The sequence below is a fragment of the Poecilia reticulata genome, linkage group LG4, assembly GCF_000633615.1.
Source record: "Poecilia reticulata strain Guanapo linkage group LG4, Guppy_female_1.0+MT, whole genome shotgun sequence".
Taxonomy (NCBI): Eukaryota; Metazoa; Chordata; class Actinopteri; order Cyprinodontiformes; family Poeciliidae; genus Poecilia; species Poecilia reticulata.
This window is the reverse complement of record NC_024334.1, coordinates 8532230-8554834: the sequence shown is the minus strand read 5'-3', so window position 1 is coordinate 8554834 and position 22605 is coordinate 8532230. Positions and strand designations below refer to the sequence as shown.

Below are 22605 nucleotides of genomic sequence, written 5' to 3'. Positions count from 1 at the left end.
TTTTTTTTTTTTCCCCTGTGGCCTCAATCTTCTTTTGTATATTTGCACCCCTGTTGAAGGTGTTTAATACACCTTAAAATTAATGGCTCTTTTATTGCATTTACAAMATTTCACACTGAAAATGTAGCAAAAATTAAACTGCATGTTTCAAATTCAACTTTTAATATTTTGTGCAACCCCCTTTTGCCAGTAGGACATAGCTTATTCTTTTCCTGTAGTCTTTGACAATGTTGGAATATACAGAGGAAGAGATATGACTACTAACCAACTCATTGTTGTATCAAACCTCTACTACATCACCACTGAAATACTCTGTCCTATCCAACCTTAATTATGTTTAATTCTGCATTAAGCACAACCTATTTACACTTGCTTGAATAAAGTCTTTTTGAGCCAACAATTGTTTCTTTTCTCATAAYAAATATGACAACAGAAACTATCCAAAAACCCAGGTTAAAAGTTTATACAACCTAATTTTTCGTATCATGTATTGCTCCATAAAAGTGCAGTTTTTAGTGATAAAACAATAATTTTCTCAGATGGTAAAGCTTTCCTTTCTTATTGCCAAAAGGCTCCCTGTTCCTGTAAATTCTTGTACTGTTGAACTGTATATTTAAGATTTCCTTAAAGTGGCTCGAGAATATTGAGGTCAGGATGCTTTGATGGCAGTTCTGGGTTTAGGATTAACCAACAACCCGTTGGATTGACCTCTTTTCATCTTTTCTGGATTACTGTCACAGCGGACCATCAAAGAAAATCACATGCCTACATTTTAGAATGATAATAAATTTTTAACGGGGCAGTATCATGTGTTTTATAGGAACGTGATGCCATTTCATAGGACAATCAAGTTACTATGTTCCCTTCCGTTGCTATAGAAATCAGTTACATATCAAACATGACTTAAAGGAAATTTAAGTCCAGTCTGTCAGGAGAATGGAAACTCTTTTTTTTCTTTTTAGCCAAATCATTATCCTCCTTAGAGACCAAACTTTAGTTTTCTCACAAAATACACCACATTTGTCTTTCAAATGAGAAATGTGGTGACTTATTATAGTTAATGTTTCATGTCTTCTAGTAATAATCCATGGACTTTTGGAAGAGAAATTGTCCCACAGCATCAGAAATCCTTCACTGTGCGCAACAATTGAAAAGGTTTTTTTTTTTTTACTTTCTGATTCAATTGCTCAGAAATGTGATACAAAAACACAGAAGCTTTGCTTTGGAACAATAAATCCAGTAAATGTGACCACATAGATACTGCACACTATCAAGTGCAATCTGCTCAGGTCTGTTCAGGTTTGTTCAAATTTGGTCTGTCAGGATYAGTGCTGGTTGTTCAGRCTAGCAGCTGCAAGAGGAACAACCTAGCACCTGTGTACTTTCAGGATGCATGTTTTTATTTTTCTACTAAAAGAGGCTTTCCAATGCCGTCATGATCCCAAGTGTGGGATGGGAAACATTGACCAGGAGTGACATTTTTGTAGTTCTGTCTCACACCACTTGCAGTGGGTTAGAAGGTCATCCCGGGGACGGAAGGGTCTTCCTGATCAGCTTACCCGTCATTTCCTCTCAATTCTTGCTAAGATGCTCTGGCAAACCACAGAACAGTGTTTCCCAACCSTGGTCCGTCAAGGCACACTGCCCCGCATGTTTTAGGCGTTTCCTTGCAGATGATTTCAATTGACAGGTATTTATTGAACTGCACTCAGCTGAATCAGGCATAGTAAAGCAGGGAAATGGATAAAACATGCAGGGCAGTGTGTCTTGTGAACCAGGGTTGGGGAAACAACGGCATAGTGTTTAATCTTGCTTTAAAAAACAACAAGATTAAAWGTAACTTTCTCCTCAAATTGTTTTAGTGCCATCTTTTTCCATACTTGGTATGACATTCATTCCTCTATCAATCCTCCAGCATGAAATGRCTGAGTGAGTTWCCACAGGAAAAATCTGSATCCTTGATGACAGGAACTCTGGGGTCTCTGCTTTAGTGTGGGCGGTTCGGGAGAGAGGCTGGGAAAGCTGGTTTTATAGGRGGAGTCCCTGCAGTGGAGACATAAATAAGAATCTTTCCTGACACCAACTTGCAGCCCRTGGTCAGCCTTGTTCATTTTTGCCCTCATAGCACAACATAAAAGAAAATAAGACAAACAACCCAAGACTTTAAGTTATGTAGCACTTTGGATTACAACACTTGCTGAAAGTAATGGGTTTGTGGTCTCACTGCTGAAAAACTTTTCCTACCCTCTTCTTCCTCTCATCAGATTTCAGTTGTTTCTGAACTGGCATCACTTCATTTTGTTTGTTGTAAGACTGAATTACCATGAGMATATGTACAGTTCTGGTCAGATGTTTACATGCACTWTTGTGCTTTTGATTAAAGTATAATAATGAGGAAACAAACAACCTTATTGGATTTTTAAAGCAAGAACTTGGGTGTTAAAATCCACAACTTGGAGAAAATTGTGGATTTCTCCAATCAATAGAGGGTYGAAATATTTCTAAAAGCTTAGATTGTTGTAAGCTACAGAGAAACTACACTGTCTTTGTAGCCATCCATCTAATGAACATAATTCTGGCTGGATATTTGACCACTCCTCTTGACATTATTACTACATTTCATTCATATATGTTTGTTTTATGGCTTGGATGCAGCTTTTAGGCATTCTCCCTTCATTTTAAGAGCGTTTAGGTTAGATCTTTGGAAAAACCATTCCAGAAGCTCAATTCTTTACATTTGAAAACCAATTTTAAATGTCCTTGTAAACATCATTAGTCTCCGTTACTGATCATGTTTTTTTTACCACTATTGTTAGATTTTGAAGCTTGCATGAATTTTAGTGGATTTTTAGTGAATTATAAATAAAATTGAGTCGAGCAAGAGAGGCTACAATGTTATCATTCTGTTTTGCTCAAATTAAATTAGGAAAATCTTTAATTGTTTACATCTGTTTTCCAGGAAGTGAAGCTCAGCTGGTTTTCAGCTCTTCAAAAGGAATCCAAGTGAAAAACCTGATGAACAAGGAGTATTCGATACTGGTGCCACATTCACCGGGACACGGTCCAATAGCAGTCCTGGCTTCCACCCATAATGTGTACTGGGCGGAACGGGGATTCGGCTCCATATACAGGTAACAACTGGAGCTGCTTGGCGCCTTTGACTTCCTGAWTGTTTTTCAGGTCAGACTGACATAACTTCTCTATTTTGCGTTTGATCAGAACTGTTCAACGAGGTTAATAATAAATTTATGGTTGATGGTGTTGAACTACTTGGAAATGTTTGTCTTCATGTTCACACAAATAAGTTAAAACGGCACCACTATGAGGACATTTCTGTTTTCACTCCCAATAGCATTTCACTGTTCTTAAAATGAACTTTTCTCTGTGCACAGTGAGAGAACATTCTTTCGCTTTGCTTATCATGCAATATGTGCGTGCCGTCAAACCAATCCTTCACTTGCAACCATCAAAGTCGATGCAAACTGACACCTGGTCTGGTCCGTGCCTGTTAATGAGCCTATGCGTGCAGGACGACACACTGTAAAGTGGTTGGAAAAAAGAGGTTTTCCTGTGTGTGTTTCCTTTCAGGGTGTGAAATATGTGCGTAAGCACATTTTGATGGCGGATAGCCTCCACACATGTTCCCCCTCTCTCTTGCTTCAGTCAGAAGTTCCACAGAGCTTCTGGTTAACTTCTAGCTGTTTTTGCTTTCCATTTTGTCAAACACATAGATGCTGCAAARAAGAAAAATGTGAAATTACATTCTTGGTTGTTGCTTGCATGCTTTTCAGTTCTTTCTGACAAAGTGCAACCCTGACACCTAATTTAAATAATCATGTTTAGCTTTCTATGACTGGGATAAGTACAAGCAAACCTTTCATTGTAGTTTCAGTGTGTTTGCGTGCGTGTTTTTTAAGGGGAGTTGGAGGGAATATATGAAAAACTGGCTAACAGAAAACCAGGTTTGAAGTTAAAACGGTTTCATGTAATCAGCATCTTGCATCACTTTCTGTTTCCTGACTCTCTCTCTCTCTCTCTCTCTCTCTCTCTCTCTCTCTCTCTCTCTCTCTTTAAATTAACCTGAACAAGAGGAGTAAGTGTCCTTCATTTATTCTTTCAGTGTTGAAATCTGATCTTTAAAACTTCAGATATTTTCTCTTTATGTTGAGGATGAAATCATTGTCTGTTGTTCTTGAGGAAAATTATAAACTGTCATAATATGTAAGCACACAGCCTGATGGACAAGATTTTAAAAAATGCACTATGAAATGAACAAATGCTTTGCAATCTCCAAAAAGAGAGTCTAGAGAAGAAAAATGTTCCATTTAAAGTAAATATTTCAAAATTTCTCTTACTCTTTTTATTGTTATTATTAAAGAGGACACGCAAAATAAAACGAGGATTACCTCACCTTGAGTTTTTGTTTTGATTTACACATTTTTAGACAAATCACATCTTATGTTTTGGAAAAATGTTAACTTTGTGGATGAAATAATAGACTCTGGAAGGAACATATAAATGATCTCAGCCAACAATTAATTCAGTAAAACATGCAAAAGAAAACAAAAGCATTGAAAAGAGTAACTATCCTTAGGTTTTATTATAGTGGTGGAAAGTTATGAAAGCCATGGGGAAATTGCAAAAGACCAACATTTTAATCTGACATCAAACAGGCAGAAAGAATTCAAATTCCCTGGAAAATAGAGATAACAAAATAAGCAAATGCGTTTGGGGTTTTTTCTCAAAGTTTATCAGACACTACTTCCTGGTTTTGTGTCTATTGTTTAAAGAAGGGACTTTCCTTTTGTTTGATGAAAATCTATCGGACTGAAGGGAGTCAGCAAACCAAAACGGTGGCACCCAACTGCGAAAGACGAGAAATTGACAGAAATGTTGGAGATATTTTATTATGGTAAGTTTTCCATCCAAGCATGCTCTTCAGTGGAGCTCTACTAAGTACAAGTTCAAACAAACGCTTCATTTACTTCTGATGAGATTACTTGGGAAGCTGGGAATTGCATCACTGTGAACTCAGTTGTTGTTTATTTGTATGTGAGAAATTAAGTTTTAGTGAGCTGGCTAATGACACAGGACAATCCAGCCATATTTTTCTGCATTTGATTAAATTAAACACTAAAGCAACATGCAAAAAAATACCAGTTGTGCATTCGTCTGTGACTTAATGAAGACATTTCCCTATTTCACAGATCATTACATTTGAAGTCATTAAGGAACCTGCAGTTTACCTGTTGACCCCTTGGAGCAGGAAAATTATGACTTCAAAGTAAAAACACCATAATATGCTGAATATGCTAGGAAAGCAGGATAAAGTTTAAAAAATAGGAAGACCTCTTATTCACCAACAATGACTAATTCAGTTTGAGTGACTGTGTGAAGGTTTTTCCCTTTGCCGAGGCCCAAATGATCCCCCACAGATGTGTTGGAGTTCATTCATTTTTGTCTCTGTGCACCACACAGGTTCGCTAACCGGTTTCAGGACCCGACCAGATCCCCTCAGTGAAAATTACCTTGAGAAATAATGAGATTTGGTTATATATATATACACAAAAATGTATCAAATGTTGCAAGCCATACATGTCATACAAAAGGAAAAGATACAGAGTTACATTCACCGTCCAGCGATGGGGCCACACTTAGCTCACCAAATGGCAAGTATGTAACGTGAGTTTAGCTTTTAATTCTTTTCTGCAATCTGTACCCTCCCTTAGAGGGTAGTCTAATCAATTTCAGTCTGTTTATGTGGGACTGCCGGCAGTCACACATTAACATGGTTATGTAAGCAGATAAGAGGCTAAAAGAGATGGAGGAAAAGACAGAGGTTGTTTTTACTAAATTCCATCTACTTTAATCTAGGTCCGACTTCTGATTGCTCCTTTCCCGTTGTATTTACATTAAAGTAATTTTGCCAAACTATTTAGACATTGGCAGAATGTTTCAAACTTGGTTTGATTCATAAGTTGTCTTTTTAAAAACAGGACTGCGTATGTTTTGTGATAAGTCTAGAAAAATTTGAGTCAATCTGATGCCGTTTCATGATTTCTGGTTTAGATCACGTAGTCAGTCTTGTTTATTATACCTGTTCTTTTCTTTTAGACAACTTAAGGTTAATGAGTATAATGGAAAAGCAATTCTGTTTTCATGCCTGAGTGAAAGAAGAGAGAAGTAGCCAGTGACGAGAGGTTTGTTCTACCAAAGACTAAAATGTTTCAGTTTCCTTKGACTAAAATGTGGGTTTTTCTCTACTGTAATTTCCTTTCTTGATTTATAGAAGTATTTTAAATACTAATGTTCAAGATTGATTTTCACCTAAAACCACAGAGAAGCTGGAAACGTATAAACGGATCAAGAAATTATAACCTATTTTTGCCCTGTGTTTATTTGCAGGGTTTCCTGTCTGTTGATGCTGCATGTCTCCTCTGTAAGATAAATTAATAGATATAATGGAWTGAGTTGATTTTCTATCTGCGTCCTTCTTTTCCTGTCAGGTCGGGATTAATGTGGAACGTTGTGACCGGTCACRAACACTAACTTTTGTCAACATAAGATTGTGTGGCTGTACTTATCTTACTGGGTTGGTTCGACTCGCTGCTCGACTGAAAGGTTTTAACGTCATGGTAGAAAATGTTTGAGTTGTTACAAATGAAAGAGTAAAGTTTGATTCTGATATTAAGGCTCCTCTCTATCTTGAAATGGGGTTTTGTGATGAGGATAGATGGYGGTGAGATCCAGGTGCAGAAAATTAGTTTTAATGATGTCCAAAGTTTACACAATGCCAAGAWCCACAGGTGAGAACAAACATGAACACACCCAGTCATTCATCTCCACACAAAWATGCATTTTCTGTGTGGTGCACATTCTCCTGTAAGGAAAAAATTAGTTAATATTCTGCCTYGTTGGGTGACCTGTTGGAGAAAATCTTGTTTCACAGATTCTGTCCAACCTTAGTTACAACAATAAGTTGTGGATAGACRGGCATTTTTCTTTGTTTTCTCATGTGGACTGACATTCAATGTTGCATTTAGAAWGAATTTCAGATTAAATATCTGCAGACTTTAGCCAATCAATAATTTTTTTTTGCTTTCATGAAGTTCTGAGGACTGGAAGGTTTTCCAATCCTCTTTGATATGCTTAGGATTGAACTGATTGCTGGTTTCACATGATTGTACAAAATATATATTGATATCCTTCAATTGATCAAGTCACTTAGTCAGTACAATGACCTCTGCTGTTTTTCCTATCTGGTCACTGGCAGAGTAATGTATGTCGGATTCATTCATGCTCACACCTGGTTTCACAAGGCTACCCTTCTGAGTTCCTTCTCATTTTCACAACACACCGTTCTGGCCGGCCCAGACGTATGASCCACCAGAGAATTGATTTGGCGCACGCTCTGTAAAGATGCTAGAAGAAAGACTGAAGWGAAAATGTTCAACTACCCAGATGAAAAATCTAAATRCCTTCGGAAGAAATGTTTTATGGTCGGACAAGACAAAGACTGAGGTATACACGTCCTGCATGGTGGTGGTAATGTTATGCTCTGGGCTGTTTTGCAGCCATTTTTACAGATGGATTGCACAAAGTGGATGAAGAAAGAGAACAGCAAAAAAAACATTCAAAATTTCTACATTAAAATTTAAGTTTTATTTTGAATAAAACATTTAATCGGCCTTATGTAGGTGTTTGATATGACATTCATTCCTAAGATGAGTGTCCACAGATTTTTGATATCAGCTGTATATTTTCACATTTTATCTTACAGGATGTCATCAGCTGAAAATACAAAGGAAGCTGTGCTGGTGTTGAAAGTTCAAAGTTCAGTGTCTGGGCTTGCTGTGGATTGGATTCACCAACTTCTCTACTGGACCAATGTTGAGGCAGGTTCACTTAACGTGGCGCCGCTGGAGGGTTCCTTTCAACGTCAACTGATCACCGGGCTCAACAAGCCCTCTGCAGTCGCTGTGGATCCTCTCCAAGGGTAGGGCGATCAAAAACTGTAACATCAGATGGAGTCTGTTGTAGCTTGATAAAATGTTAAAGAGGCATCATAAGGGAATATGTTTTAATATTTCCTCACAATAGGCTTCCTTAATGTATGAACAGAGATGAAACAGGCCTTGGATTGAGCGTTTGTCACTTTTTGTGTAATATAAAGTATTGTTGGTAAATGGACTGAGTCAATGTAGTTTTTCCTCTATTGCTGATCATTCAAATCTCTTTATGCTAGAGCCACATTCACTCTTTCACACACACACATTTATACACAGATTGTTAGGCAACTTGGAGCTAAGTGCTTTGCCCAGGAGCACATCAACGTGCAACAGGAAAAACTTGGAATTAAACTACAACACTATATTTTTTTTAATAAAAAGTGAGGCAAGWATTGATATGAACGCTCCTGAGTCATGGTTTGGTAGAACAACCTCAGAATGACTGATGAAGATTTTGTCTGGATAGATCAAATTTGATGACCACTATTGTTATYACTGTTGTTGGGTGTTTTTCAATTTGTTCATTTACATCTAGTCAAAAAAATTAAAAATAATAATAATCTACATCTGTCTTGATTTGGAGCAGCTCCATTTGCTTCTAAAATGCATAAAGTGGGATAAAAATCCGTTGAGGTGAAAACTTGGGACACTTGAAGTACTGATTATCAGGGTCTTTACAAAAGCAATCTGAGTTTGTGGTTAATTAGATGAAGTTTGCTACATAAAAATACTAAATGAACCAGTCACCCATTCCATCCATCTTGTCATGAACCGCTCCAGCTTCATAATTTCATCCCTCTGTGGTCCACGGTCTTCATGAGGCTTTCACAGAACGTTATTTATACAAAAATTAAATTAARCACAGGTTAAGTTAATTTACCAGTTACACAACTTATGAAGSACGTTGTTTGGCCGTTGGATCTTACTGATTGGTATCAGAGTYGATGTGCTTTCCATAGATATTTTGCATAGATSAGGAAGTGGTATTGAAAACGACAACCAAATCTCTTGAGTATTTTTATTTTCCCAGCTTCCTCTTCTTGGCTCAGTGTGGCGGCGCTCCAGTAATTGAGAGAGTTACTCAAGATGGACGGACAAAACTTCCTTTGGTCACTTCTCTAATCCGCCAGCCTGTTGCCCTCTCTCTTGGTATGTTGAGAATTTTTTGCATAGATAATGGTCCTGTGTAGAAATACAGATGAGCGTGTGGAATGTCTTAGGCTTCCTTGTTTTAATTTTACATATCATTTGCTTGCACTTTTTTTCTAGAAAGTTTGAAAAACAGGAAAACCTGTTTCCTCTTTTCAACAGGAGCAGCTGCAGCGTCAATTTGAACTTTATCATCAGAGGTTCAGTAGTCTAGAGACCTGTGAAGTCATTCAATCCTYATCAATGCTGTTTTACCATTTAAAGTTGTTTTTGTGCTTTAATGTTTTATGGATTCCGTATTTTAAGATGTAACCACCTTTCTTTCAGGAAAAAAATATTGAAAAAAAGACTGTGGGGCAAAAAGACATTGATTTTCTATAACACTGATGACTTTGTGGTTCAAATCAACACCTGATGTGTTRTTTAGATTTCAGTACCAAATCAGAAGATCTCTGGCCTCCTTGATTTAAATCAACACTTCTGAATAAATATGTGTCACTCTGTACCCCTGCTAATGGTGGTGAATAAATACATGCGCATGGATTTTTTTTTCCCCCTTAGATTTGCCTCGACGGTTGCTCTACTGGTTTGACCAGGGAATGAGGAGCATCTCCAGGATAGATCTTGAAGGCCGCCACCGTAAAACTGTGGTAGAATCCAACGGCTACCTGGACCAGTTGTTTGGACTCGCAGTATTTGAGGTACAAAAGTCAGAATTAGGTTATGTTCACATTTCCATTTCAAGGCCACAKCTTTAAAAGTTGCAGTGTTAAACCACAAAAAATATCAGTCTTACCCTTGTCTTTAGKGCGTAAACTCATTTAATGAGTTTAGAAATTTCTCCAGTCATATGGAGTGTAATAACAAAYTCCCCCTACATACTTGTTATGCCAAGGTGTYAGTCAGGTGTCCAAATTGACTGAACAAGGGGAACTCCTGTTTTTCGTTGTCAAGTTACGATGSTTTGAAATAAACATTTTAATCAAAATGCAAGGGTTATTGTGAGTATAGGACCACATTAATGCCTTACAACAAAGCACAGAGTGATTACAAAATAAGAAGAAACACATTTCCAAATCAGTTTCTTCCAATATAAAGCTTATTAAAGTAACACTTTCATAAGTGTTACTTTGAAAGTAACACTTTCATAAGTGTTACTTTGAAAGTAACACTTTCATAAGTGTTACTTTGAAAGTAACACTTTCAAAGTGTTACTTTGAAAGTAACACTTTGTGTTGCAACATATTTATATGTTGCAACACAACATATTTTATCCTGTTGCAACATATTTATATGTTGCAACAGGATAAAATATTTCCTATGTCAAAATATATCTGTATCTTTTTGATATCCAAATGGTACAAAGGGCTCAGTAGACAGAAAATAACATTAGAACAACAGAGCTTGTGTACAAACAAGAGGTTTCACTTCAACATAAAATGAAAGTTTCAGTTTGGGTAAGGTGGATTTTTGCCTGAAACAAGCTTGTGTTCATTCAGGGAAGTTACTGAAGTGAGAGTAGTGATACTTAATAAAAATACACTTAAGTAAAAAGTATGGTGTAGTGAAACTGTTCTAAAAAGTGTTGTTTTTTCCCAGAACGTTACTCAAGTAAATGTAACTGAGTAAATGTAACCAATGCGGCTCACAGTTAATGAAAGCCAAAAACTCAGTTTCTCCTCAGAGAGGTCAGATGAGTTTGCTGCTTGAGCACAGCCMGGGTCTATAAAGCAGAAATTGGTGGTTTTGGCCGTGTGGCCAGGTACCAAGTCGTGTGGGAAAATAAAATTGGAATCAAAATAAAGTTTCTCAGCAGAGAGAAGCATGAAGTGCTCTAAATCTTTCAGCTAGGAGGTGGCTACTAAATGTGAAGAGGGACTAATCATTGTTTGCTAGACAACTGGTCTTAATGGGTCTTTTTCTTCCTTTTTTTTGTGGTAAGATTTATTTAATATTCAAATGTTATCTAAACATTTTTTTTTCAGTTGTGAGACATGTTGATCAACATCTACACAAACATTCTTGAGATGCATCACACTATTGTCTACACATGCGATATATAAACTTTTTGAGATGCRCCTTCAAATGACTCGCATAAACTAATAAGCTTAAGAAACAGGATCGAACATTCAGTGCAATAAAAATAAACATTTCTGACATCCCAGTTGACATCCATGTCTGCTCATTCTTCGTCAGGGATCTTTATATTGGGGTGATGAAGCTACACACTCCATATGTCGTGCCAACAAACACAATGGCAAAAATCTCCAAGTGATGATGTCAAACATCACCGTATCTGGCGGCTTGGTCATCGCTCATCCAGCGCTTCAACCAAAAGGTAGGCCTAGTTAAAGTCTACTAAAGAACCTTTATGTGTCTGCTTTTTGTTGACTTTTTAAGATGAAATCTCAAAGTAACCATTCGCGTCTCCTCAGGAGCGGCTGCGTGTGGACGTCCAGGGACGGTGTGCGAGCACGGATGTGTTATTGATCTGATGTCAGAGAGGCAACAGTTCAGCTGTGACTCTCGACAAACAAGACCCAACAAAACTCAAGTTCCTTCTGTCTMTCGCTCTGTTCCTGCATCGACTTTATCTGATCCAACTTTCGCTGGAATCCTGTCTCTTATCGGTAAGTCATAATTCCTCCAAATATTGAGTCATAACTTCATTGTGAGGAAGGAAAGTTCACAAACATTTGATAAAATCACCAAACGGAAAGACAAAGCCAGGTTTTTAGTTTCCTTTAAGAGTGACTGAAGGTCCAATATCAACCATGAAAGATGAGAATGGATATACATTTTTAATTAAAAGTACGTGCCTTGAGGCGCTGGATTTCCTCGTCGCGTTGTTGACTTGTTTTTCAACTGGGATACATTTTAACGTGCTCTGGCGAAGCATGCCTATTGGAACCAAACTAAAAACATTTTCACACAGCCTCAAACAAATATGTAAAATGTCATCATTTTGAGCTCTGTCTGAAGCAACACTCACAACTTTATCAAGTTGACCTCTAGATTTGCACGGCTAAGACATGTTTCTGATGTCGTTGTAAATGTCAATGTTTGTGCGGTACAGAATAAACTTTCGAGAGAAGTTAAAGGTAAAACTTCAACACAGATATGAGGGGAACTCAGTGGACCAAGCCTACGTACCTTAACCTGCACAAATGAAATTCACACAAAGACGAAATACAGTCATGTTTCACCACAGATTTAGTGCAGCAAAAAGTTTAAAAACCTTTACAATTCAGTATCTAACAGCATCAGTGTTGCTGTAGAGCATTTTGAGGTCTGTCTAAAACTAAAAAGCCAACAATCAAAAACTGTGATTAAAAATTTGATAAAAAATCTGCATTCAGCGTGTTATTATTTGTACCAATGATTGCACCATTTAGGCTAAGAAGCAAGACTGAAAAAAAGCACAATTATCCTTTTTCAAGCAAATAAAAACACAGAGTTTCCTTTTCACGTAAAGCCTGGGTGTCCAGCCCCAGTCTTCAAGCGCTGGGATCTTGCCAGTTCCAGGTACCGTGTCTCTCCCCCGACAGCCGACTCAAACCGTCCAACACAATCACAAACATTGTGATCTCCTCAGCATGTCATGATGTTCTGCAGACGTCTTTAGATTCAGGTGTGTTGAACCAGGGAATAAACTAAGGGTGCATTCGCACCTTTCCTGTTTAGTCCACTTTAATAAAATTCTGGTTCCTTTGCCTTGACGGTCCATCTCATTTGGGGAGCTTTGAATGAGTAATCGAGCTCAGCGGATCAAAAAGGCGAACTCTGGTCTGCCTAAACACACACGTCTCGGCTCAGTTGAAGTGAACTTTGGTGCAGTCCAATTCATATGAGTACCAAGCGATCCGGAGAACACACTAAAAGCAGGAAGTGGACAGTTGCTGGCTAGCAAAAAAATAAATAAATAAATAAAAATCTTAGTTTGAATGTTTTTCTTTACATCAGAAAGTTCACACATCACTGGACTTGTCTTGGATGGACATAGTGAGTCACTGTTGAGAAACTGTTTGAGAAACTTTATATGCTTCAGCTCTGCTGAGTAATGTTTGTGCACTCAGAGGAGGTGGTTGACATCATGCAGAAACTTTACATCAGCGTCTCAAAGAGCGCTCTGCCAGATTGGCAGGTCCCGCAGAGTGATGCTTGTCTCCTGTGTGTCTCCCAGTGCTCCTCAGTATGCTGCTGGTGGGGATGGCTTGGTGGTGGTGGAGGGAAGAGTTTCGTCCCTCCAGGTCTTCCATGTTGCAGAACGTTTCTCTGAAAGAGTCCCAGAACCCACTCATCGATCAGGGGCCTCCCGTGGGCCCTAACACGACTTTAGTCAAGGTAAGTTCAGGGGAAACRCATGATAATACACAACTGGAAAGATGCATTGCCCCTTACAGATTTCTTCTGTTTTTACTCAAGTATTTTAGATCCCCCCCCAACCCCCCAAAAAACTAATTGTAATAACAGACATCTTTAATCTGAGGTAATGCAAAACAGAGTTGTAAAACTATGATTCATTTATTAAGGTGGCTAAAAGCTGTCCAAACTAATCTGGCCCTATGAGAAAAATTAAGTCCCTCCCTAATCCAAACATCTGGKTGTGCTGACGTCAATATTTGGCACTGAAACTTTTTACATCACTGGGCAAAAAAAAATGTGGCTCACTATTCTATATGGAAAATGAATTCTTCCACACTGAAAAGGTTTTTAGGATTAGCGGCCTCTTTAAATCATGCCACTGTACCTCAATCAGACTAAAAGCCAGACTTTAAAATGGTTTGGAGACGCATCTTCCAAAATGTTCTTCTTTARTCTTCCAAGTTGGAGTGATTTTGATCCTGATGTCCTTTAGATCGGAGCTTGAGTTGGTGTTGCTTATTCAATCTTTTTAGACTACTTCATGTTGTCAGACYGATTCACAGATGATGACCGTAGAGCCAAATAAATGTGGTTCATCACGGATAATTCATAATTTTTATAGGAGCGGTTGTTTGGAATAATGTTTTCACTTAAAAACWGTTTTTTGTCTTAGGTTATATTTGATGCTAAAATTAGTTTGATCAGAAACAATCMAGTGTGAATGCAAACAAAAACGAAATAATATTAGTGATCTTCTTCTTGCCAGCAGTAATTCGATTTGAATGGGTCTGTTTGCAAATCAAACAACGCTTTAGCCTTGAAACCTTGTAGGAAATATGTTATTCTCTTTTCAGCAAAAATTTATCCTGTAACATTTATACAGGTTTGTCAAAGTCCATAAAGCTTTTTTATATGGTGACTTAACAATATATCATTGGTTTGCCATGACACAGTAAAACAGGCCTTACAATGGATAAAGTAAAACGAATGTTTTGTAATTCTCACTCAAGTTTCTGTTGTTTTATTAAATGTTATTTAATGAGTTATGAGAAAATTGAATCGATAGTGATTTATGACCCTAATCATTAATTGCTCCCCCCCCCTCCCCCCACACACACACACACCTGTTAATCTAAAAATAAACATCCCCCCCCCCCCCCTTGACACCTGTTGATCTAAAAATACATACATGCATACATAGGCATTCCTTTCACACCTGTTAATATATAAAAATAAACATTCCCATCTTTGGTAAACTTTTTCCCACCTCTATGAATTAGCCAATAGAAACAGGTATCAGCAATGAAACGTTTTTCTCTGGTAAGTGTAATTTGAACCTAGCACAGGACATCTGTTTGTGAGTGATTTAAAGTACAACACATTCACAAAGGGGAGGCTCGATGGCACTGGTGCTCAGTGTGGGCACTCAGAGGGAATTAAAGTATAACACATTTTAAGTAGCGTTTGTGAATTTCTTCATCCAATCAACAACAACAACAAAAAACTGAATCTATAATAACTAAACTCTAAATGTTCCTCATTTGTACATGTATTTCTTAAGAATATGTGACTGGCAGTAAACAGGCCTACGTGAGACAAACTGTCTTCCTGCTGCAYAGCGTGGAGGGGAGCGACCCCTGCCCTGCTCACCACACCTGTTCACTCTTACGCATGGACAGATACCTCTCAAGAAAACCTACAGTTTAACTGCATTACTGTTTTACTGCATTCTTTATGGTAGCATGACTAGTCAGTGCTGACTATGAGTTTGTAATTTCCTTCATCTGTTCCGAAARCAGTAGTTTAATTTTAAACTCATAGATTTTTTTCTGTAACACTTGCTAGTGTGATACATTTAAGTAAATGTTCCTCACTTGTAAATTTAACTTTTAACTTTCTGCAGTTAAAGTGAAAGACAACCCCTAATATCTATCCCTTTCCAGAATTTGTCCTACAAGAGAAAAAMGTTTTATTGCCGATACCTGTTCTATTGGCTACTTCATAGAGGTGGGAAAAAGTTTATCAAAGATGGGGATATTTATTTTGGGGGATTAACAGATGTCCTGTGCTGGGTTTAAATTACATTTACCAGAGAAAAAATGTTTTATTGCGATACCTGTTTCTATCGGTTAATTCATAGAGGTGGGAAAAAGTTTACCAAAGATGGGAATATTTATTTTTATATATTGACAGGGGTGAAAGGAATGCTTATGTATGCACTTATGTATTTTTAGATCAACAGGTGTCAAGGAGGGCGGGGATGTTTATTTGTAGATTAACAGGTGTGGTGGGGGGGTGCTATTAATGATTAGGGTCATAAATCACTGTCGATTAAATTTTGTCATAAGGATGTCCATATATCTCTCTGTYACCAATTGTCTGTGCCTCTTCAACAAGTAAAGGCTGCTTTTTCTGTAACCACATGATAAGCAGGCGTTTCCTCTTCAAGAACCCAAAAACTCAAGAGTGTGCAACACCAACAATTGTCAGTCAGTATAATCTGTTGTGCAGAGAGAACAAAAATGCTTTGACCTTTTGCCTCTTATGTTTCTGCTTTTCTCCTCCTTTTTGCACTTTCTGTAATTTGTTATTTTGTCTCAAAAGATTCACATGATAAAAGCATAAGCTCAAACAACAATTAATTTAGATTTGTAACATAACTTTGAAATGGTAACTAAAGCTAAACTTTGTAGTCTAAGTACAAAAGCGTCTGAATGTTTTATCCTTTTGATTATTCCATCTGTTATCRCTCATGAATTAAGCTCTTGTGTTTGCGTCACACTTGCAAGAGCGTCTCGGACTCATTTTGTGATTTCCAGTGCGAGTTCAGTAAATAACGTGGCTCCCATTCYGACAGGAAACCCTTCTCAGGCTGGATTTGGACTCTGAGTGAAGGTGCGGCGCCAGCAGACKKCTGGCTGCGCCGCTCCTGCTGATGTTTCATCATGGCAGTAAACAGACACTCCCAGACTTTCATGCTGTCACTTCCCAGCATCATTTGGGTGTGAACATCGTTGAAGTAATGACATGAATGTCTGTGGCCCGGGAGATGTGGTGTCCCGCCATCATTACTTGGTTCCCTCAGTTTGAAGGGTAATAACTTTAAATTAAATCCTTTTGGATTTCTGCTGTTGATGTTTGTGATTCACTCTGAGAGCCTTTGTGCACAAAAGCTCAAGAGAATATCAAATTATTAGCTAGGCAACATATTTCTTAGGTTAAGAGTTGCAACCTGAGACTCTTTGACATGTAGTAGAAATAGGAACTGTTCAAACTCATAATTAAAGTAACTGGGTACCTGAATGTTAGAATGGACCAGTTTTCTCAGATCAGATTTTCTATTATATTGTCTGAAGATGCTGGGGTGTTGAATTGCTGAGTGGGTTTAGTCGAGTTGTTTTTGTTTTTCAGAGAGTTAAAGAACAGCTCATGCAATAAATTTAAGTGCACTTTGTCCCTGAGAATTTAATAGGATTATATATATAAGTACTAAAGAGTACATTGGGAGGTAACTTGATCGTTTTCTTGAATRAAACAACTGTTCTTCTGGTTTGCTCTTATTACCATCAGCTCTGTGGATGTACTGTGACCTGACCTACCTGCTGCCCAATGAGTACTTGAATCATTTAAAATGTGCATTATTGTTTTATGTTCTGAAGACAAAATGCTTGAACTAAATCTGTCAAAAGGTAGAAAAAAGCCCCTAATTTTATTGAGTCTAATCAAATATTGTCACATTCCTTTTTTTCCCCGCTATTGAGTTGAGATTTTGGTTTTCTGATCACATTAAAACTCTAATGAGCTTAAACTTCAAGTGGCCGTTCTCTCTTCACTTAAGATGCCACCAAAATCCAGAATGTGTCTGGATTTATTGTGCCTGAAGGCTGAAAGGAAATATTCCTGCATTACAGTACAGTTTCTTGTAAAACGACAGGATTTAATTTTATCTGCCTGCAGTGCCTTGTGAAAGTGTTTGTATCATTTGATCCCTAAACACACAATGTAAAAAAAATAAGGAAATAATGGTTTTCTACTTAAAAATCTGAAGTGWATGACATCTCTCTATATTCAACCCCTTTAGTCTGGTGCTCTTAAATACAAATTAAATCCACTTGTATGTAAAATACAGCTGTTCTGTTAGACTTGAAGTTGTACCTCAAAGTCCTTTAGGTATATCTTTACAAGTTTTGCACAGACTCCCAACTGAATTTTGTTCTGGACTTTGATTAGAYCATTTTGACACATAAATATGCTTTGATCTCCTCCCAGTCTGAGGTCTTCTGGAATCGCTACATGTTTTCTTAACCATTTCATCAATACCAGTTACTAATTGTACGATTTAAAAAATATGTAGCGGTATCGGAGTACAGGGGATGAATATGAATGCTTAAAAAAAAAGCACAAAAAACCATACATTATGTTCCCTCCTCTTCATGTAAAATCCATGTTTTTGTTTATAATGTTTGTGTTTTTATTGAGATCAAATTTGGAACCCTTTTAAGGGGTTTGATTATTTGTGCAAGCAACTGTATAAGTATTATTTTCTCCTGATTATTTTTTTAATGTTTGGCCATGAACATTTTACCAACATTTCTTCAGAACAGGTGAATAATGGCAATGTCATAGTTTTGTTTCGTGTAAATAGCTGGGGTAAAACGATGAGCGTTTCTTTGACTGATGGTTTGCTTTCTGAGCTCTTATTCTGAAATGGGATCACACGGTTTTTTTGTTGTTGTTTTTTTTACATTTCTGTGTTTGAACACCTGGCAATTTTCTTTTAGTTTTGTGAAAATCTCATGCAGATGTAGACGTCTTCAGGGCAGACGGTTGAGAGATAACGCTGTAACTGTGCTTCTGTGTTCTATGGTTGGTATTTATATTTAAGGAAGGGGTGGAATTTCATGTTGTARACGTTTATTTGTACCTAGTGCAACACTGTCGATGCTGTAGATGAACCCAATAAATTAATGTTTTGGGTCTAATCAGTTATTTCACTTTGATCGTCTCCTTTCTGAGATCTCATTTTTCATGCAAAACACACTTGTAATTAAATATTTCTTCCTTTACCATTTCTGTGACATGGCAAACACAGCTTTGTGAATTTAATATCTTGGATAAAGTGACACACCTGCTTTGAGCCTTTAAGCCTTTTGTAAACTGAGATTACCTGAACAAGTTGAACATCCACRACTGTTTGTTCCAGAGCTTTCAGCTCCCTTTAATGCATGTCCAATAATCCCTTTTAACTATGCTCTTTCAAACATAGTTAAAATGTTTGTTCATTGTTAAATGAACATGTCCAGCAAGCACTGCATCAACGAATCCCATTGTTTAATTACCTGTAATGCTCCAAAATAACTGCTTGCGGACTAAAATTATCTCTTTCTTCTTATATCATCTGATTTTAAACGGATTTTCCATTTATGTTATTGTCATGTTAAGATTATTTTCTGGTTCACCTTAATTTTCCAAGAAACGTTATGATTTGTTGAATTATTTCGTTTTGTAAGAAAAAACACTAAATCATTGTGCCTTACTGATTCCCTGAACTGTAAAGCTAACTTTGCATTGACACATTGTGAGGTTTCACAATGTCCTCTCAGTCTTGATTTATAACATGCTGCATGTAGGGAAATCTCAGCGAAACCACTATTCCATCTTGCATTCTCAAATTCATACCACATTATTCCCTGTGGAAAGTGACACATATGCAGAAAAACTTACTTTTTTATGCTCAAAGATTCAGGGTCCTTTCTTAAGACACTCACTAAAAGTCCTCCTCAATACTATTGTTTYGTCACTTTAGGAGCTCTCTTAGGAAATAAGATGCTTTATGAATAACTTATCTTACTGAGGTAAAGTTCTAAGAAAAATCTTGCAATTCCAAAATTTCTATGAATTTTTCTAAAATTACACCAATATGAGCTACTTTTAGATTCTTTGAGAAAATGGGCTCTGATTCCCGGGAATGAAATGAATATATTCATTTTATCTAACAGGTAGAGCTGAGGTCTCAAACTCCAGCCTTCGAATGCTGGTGTCTTGTAACTTTTCAGTCRTGTTTCTTAAAAACTGATTCTGAGTCCTGCTAATGGTGCAGTTATTTAATGCAGGTCTACAGAAGCTCGCCTGAATCCTCAAAAAGCTGAGGATACAATCACAATTTAAAGATTGTTATGTTTGTTTATCCATGGTTTCTGTGCCCTCTTGAAGATGATCACCATTTTCAGTATAAAATCTCACTTTACTTTGTTCACTGTCAGATCTTTCTGTTATCTGTATTCTCTGTTTTCAGTCGGTGCCACATATTTCATTTCCTGATGGTGTTTTCCATCAASTTTTCCATTTTCTCAGGCTTTTTTTTTCCMCTTTTCAAGTTTTTTTTTCTACATGCCACCTTCAATACATTTGCATTTCTTGTTCTTTGAAACCCTTTTAGAACATTGATACTAACTGAGAAGATGCCTGCATTCACCCCTCTGCGATACATAAAAGTATGCTCTTATGTTTTCCACTTTGACACTGGATTTTCTAACTGTATTTTGGAGGAAAAAAAACTACACCTCAGCATAAAACTTGAGTGTCCAGCTCCAGTCCKGCCAGTTTTAGATGTTTCTGCTCCAACCCAGCTGTTTCAAATAATCCAACTACCTCGTTAGCATGCCATAAAGTTCTGCAGATGCCTGCTAATGACCCGCCATTTGATTCAGGTGTGTTGAATCAGGGAAGGAACTAAAAACATACAGGAAACCAGCCCTTGAGGACTGACTTTGGACACCAGGTCAGGGTAATACTCGCACTCTCCTTCTCCCATTCCACCTTCAGTCGTCTTTGTTGAGGCTTGTCCTGATTATTTGGAATGTGATTCTTTTATACCTCTTCAAACAGATGTGGTCTGTGTTACTAAAGTTCTGTCAGGAACTATACCATCTTAACCTCCCACGTCCGCATGAAGCACAACCARAAAACAGGTTAAAGCAGAAGTTCTCAAGACACACTTAAGTTGTATGTGTTTCCTTSCTGTTTCCTGTTTAATTGTTCTTTACCATTCAGCMTGGCAGGTTTTTAAGTAAATGTTGAGYTRGGATAAAGAACCAATATTTCCTAGATCAAATTACTCGACATCTTGTCTGACTGATRAGGCATTTTTTGCTTTAGGCTTTTTTTTGTTATCGAGCAATGTAACGAGATATTGTCCAATGAACTTGATGTTTGTGTGTTAAACAGTTCCACTAAATAAAGACATTTTGGGGAAATTACCACTCGGGTGGAGCTTTTTAAAGATCTGTATCCGATTCTCACTACTCTGGTAGTTAATGACTGAATAAGAGGGAAAACCAAGAGCGAAAACCCTTTGAATAATGACAGASCACCTTCCATGTGAGTCCTTTGTACCTGTTCAACAGCCACATCATAATGCCATACACAAAACCACAAAGATCCAACATAACAAAGCTATTYAGCATTTGTAATTGCATTAGTGTCAAATGACCTTGTTGGCGCACCTGGTGCTCCTGCTGTGGTTATCGGGTAGATAATATCGACCTGCTACTTAACCGTCTTMAGTTAATTCACACAAATTTGCTAAAGAAGGGTCTGAATCCTACTCAAGAATTAAAGTTTCAAAAAACTATTTTGTACTGTGACAGCCAGGGCCTTTCATCTGGGCTTCTGTGCATTTTCAGAGCTTCTGTTATCTGATGCTAATAGAAACCATCCATCCATTTTCTTGCACCCTTGTCCCTTGGTGGGGTGCTGGTGCCTATCTCCAGCTRGCTTTTTGGGTGAGAGGCGGGGTTCACCCTGGACAGGTCGCCAGTCTGTCACAGGGCAACACAGACACACACAGGACAAACAACCACGCACCCACACACTCACACCTAGGGGCAATTTGGAGAGGCCAATTAACCTGACAGTCATGTTTTTGGACTGTGGGAGGAAACCGGAGTACCCGGAGAAAACCCACGCATGCACAGGGAGAACATGCAAACTCCATGCAGAAGGACCAGGGCCGGGAATCGAACCCAGAGCCTTCTTGCTGCAAGGCAACAGCTCTACCAACTGCGCCACTGTGCAGCCCCGCTAATAGAAACAGCTGAAGATTTTGGGAAAAGTTTACAACAGCATCACTTGAAATCACCCAGGAAACCAGTATAATAACTTCACAGTCCTGTTTATTTTCTGTTTTTACTTTGTTTTTTGTGAAATAGATGTAATTTTCTCTTCTGAATCTTGTTTTGTATGTGGACAGCATTGCATCGTCACTCTCACTATAATAGATTTTCTTATATTAGATAAAGGCATTAAATGAATGTTTTATGGCAAATATTTGATTTTAAAAAATGGCCTTCTGCAAAAGCTCTGACATTATGATCTTTAATTTAGAGAGAGAGAAAGATTACTTTATTTCTGGAACAATACAATGGCCAAGTTCAGAGACAGTTGAACACAAAAGTGAGTAATTACATGAACTGTGTAAAAGTGCAAAAATTTAGGCAACATTCTGACCTTTTAGCCTGCAGATAACATCAGTGAAGGCATAGATTGCACTTTTATCTGGAGAGTTTACATTTACTGAAACTTTTACAGGAAACTCTCTGTGGGGGAATTTAAGCTACTTCTTCCTGGAATGAGACAATTGAAAAAAAAACTAAGTTTGATTCTAACATTGCCTAATAACGTGACTTTTACTTCAAAATTCATAATGAAGAGGAACATTTGAGTAAATCTGGTTGATTACCACTTAGGTATAAAAAGGAAATCATTCAGATTCATTGCAGAGAAAATTGTCAGAATGCTGAATAGTTGGCAGAGTCAACAGGAAATCAAAAGTACAAGCAGAGAAACAACCTGTCAAAAAATTTAATTTCAGTTATTTTGATGATTATGACTTTTTTAGCCAATTGAAAACCCAAAGTTTATTGTCTCTGAAAATGTTAATGTTAAATTATTATTCTCAAACAGACTTTTAAAACAGAAGTGTGTGCATATTGAGAAGTACGTCCATGTGCTGTTGTGTAAATCACCATATCAATGCAGAGTGKCGTARAAATGATGGTTTATTGAGGTGTTCAATAAGCCC

General features: G+C 37.5%; 2 protein-coding genes across 2 annotated transcripts in view; both read left to right on the top strand.

Annotated features, from left to right (window-relative positions):
• The window catches only part of LOC103463504 (low-density lipoprotein receptor-related protein 8-like), a 23758-nt gene extending 10272 nt beyond the window's left edge, over positions 1–13486 (top strand). The window contains exons 4-10 of the mRNA XM_017304258.1: positions 2960–3131; positions 7781–7996; positions 9040–9158; positions 9720–9859; positions 11355–11496; positions 11594–11777; positions 13312–13486. Coding sequence (XP_017159747.1) covers positions 2960–3131; positions 7781–7996; positions 9040–9158; positions 9720–9859; positions 11355–11496; positions 11594–11777; positions 13312–13486 — 1148 coding nt within the window. The remainder of the gene's footprint in view (positions 1–2959; positions 3132–7780; positions 7997–9039; positions 9159–9719; positions 9860–11354; positions 11497–11593; positions 11778–13311) is intronic.
• LOC103463427 (N-acetyllactosaminide beta-1,3-N-acetylglucosaminyltransferase 3-like) overlaps positions 13419–22605 on the top strand; it is a 24609-nt gene continuing 15422 nt past the window's right edge. Inside the window, exon 1 of the mRNA XM_008406760.2 lies at positions 13419–13502. The gene's annotated coding sequence lies outside the window, so the exon portion shown is untranslated. The remainder of the gene's footprint in view (positions 13503–22605) is intronic.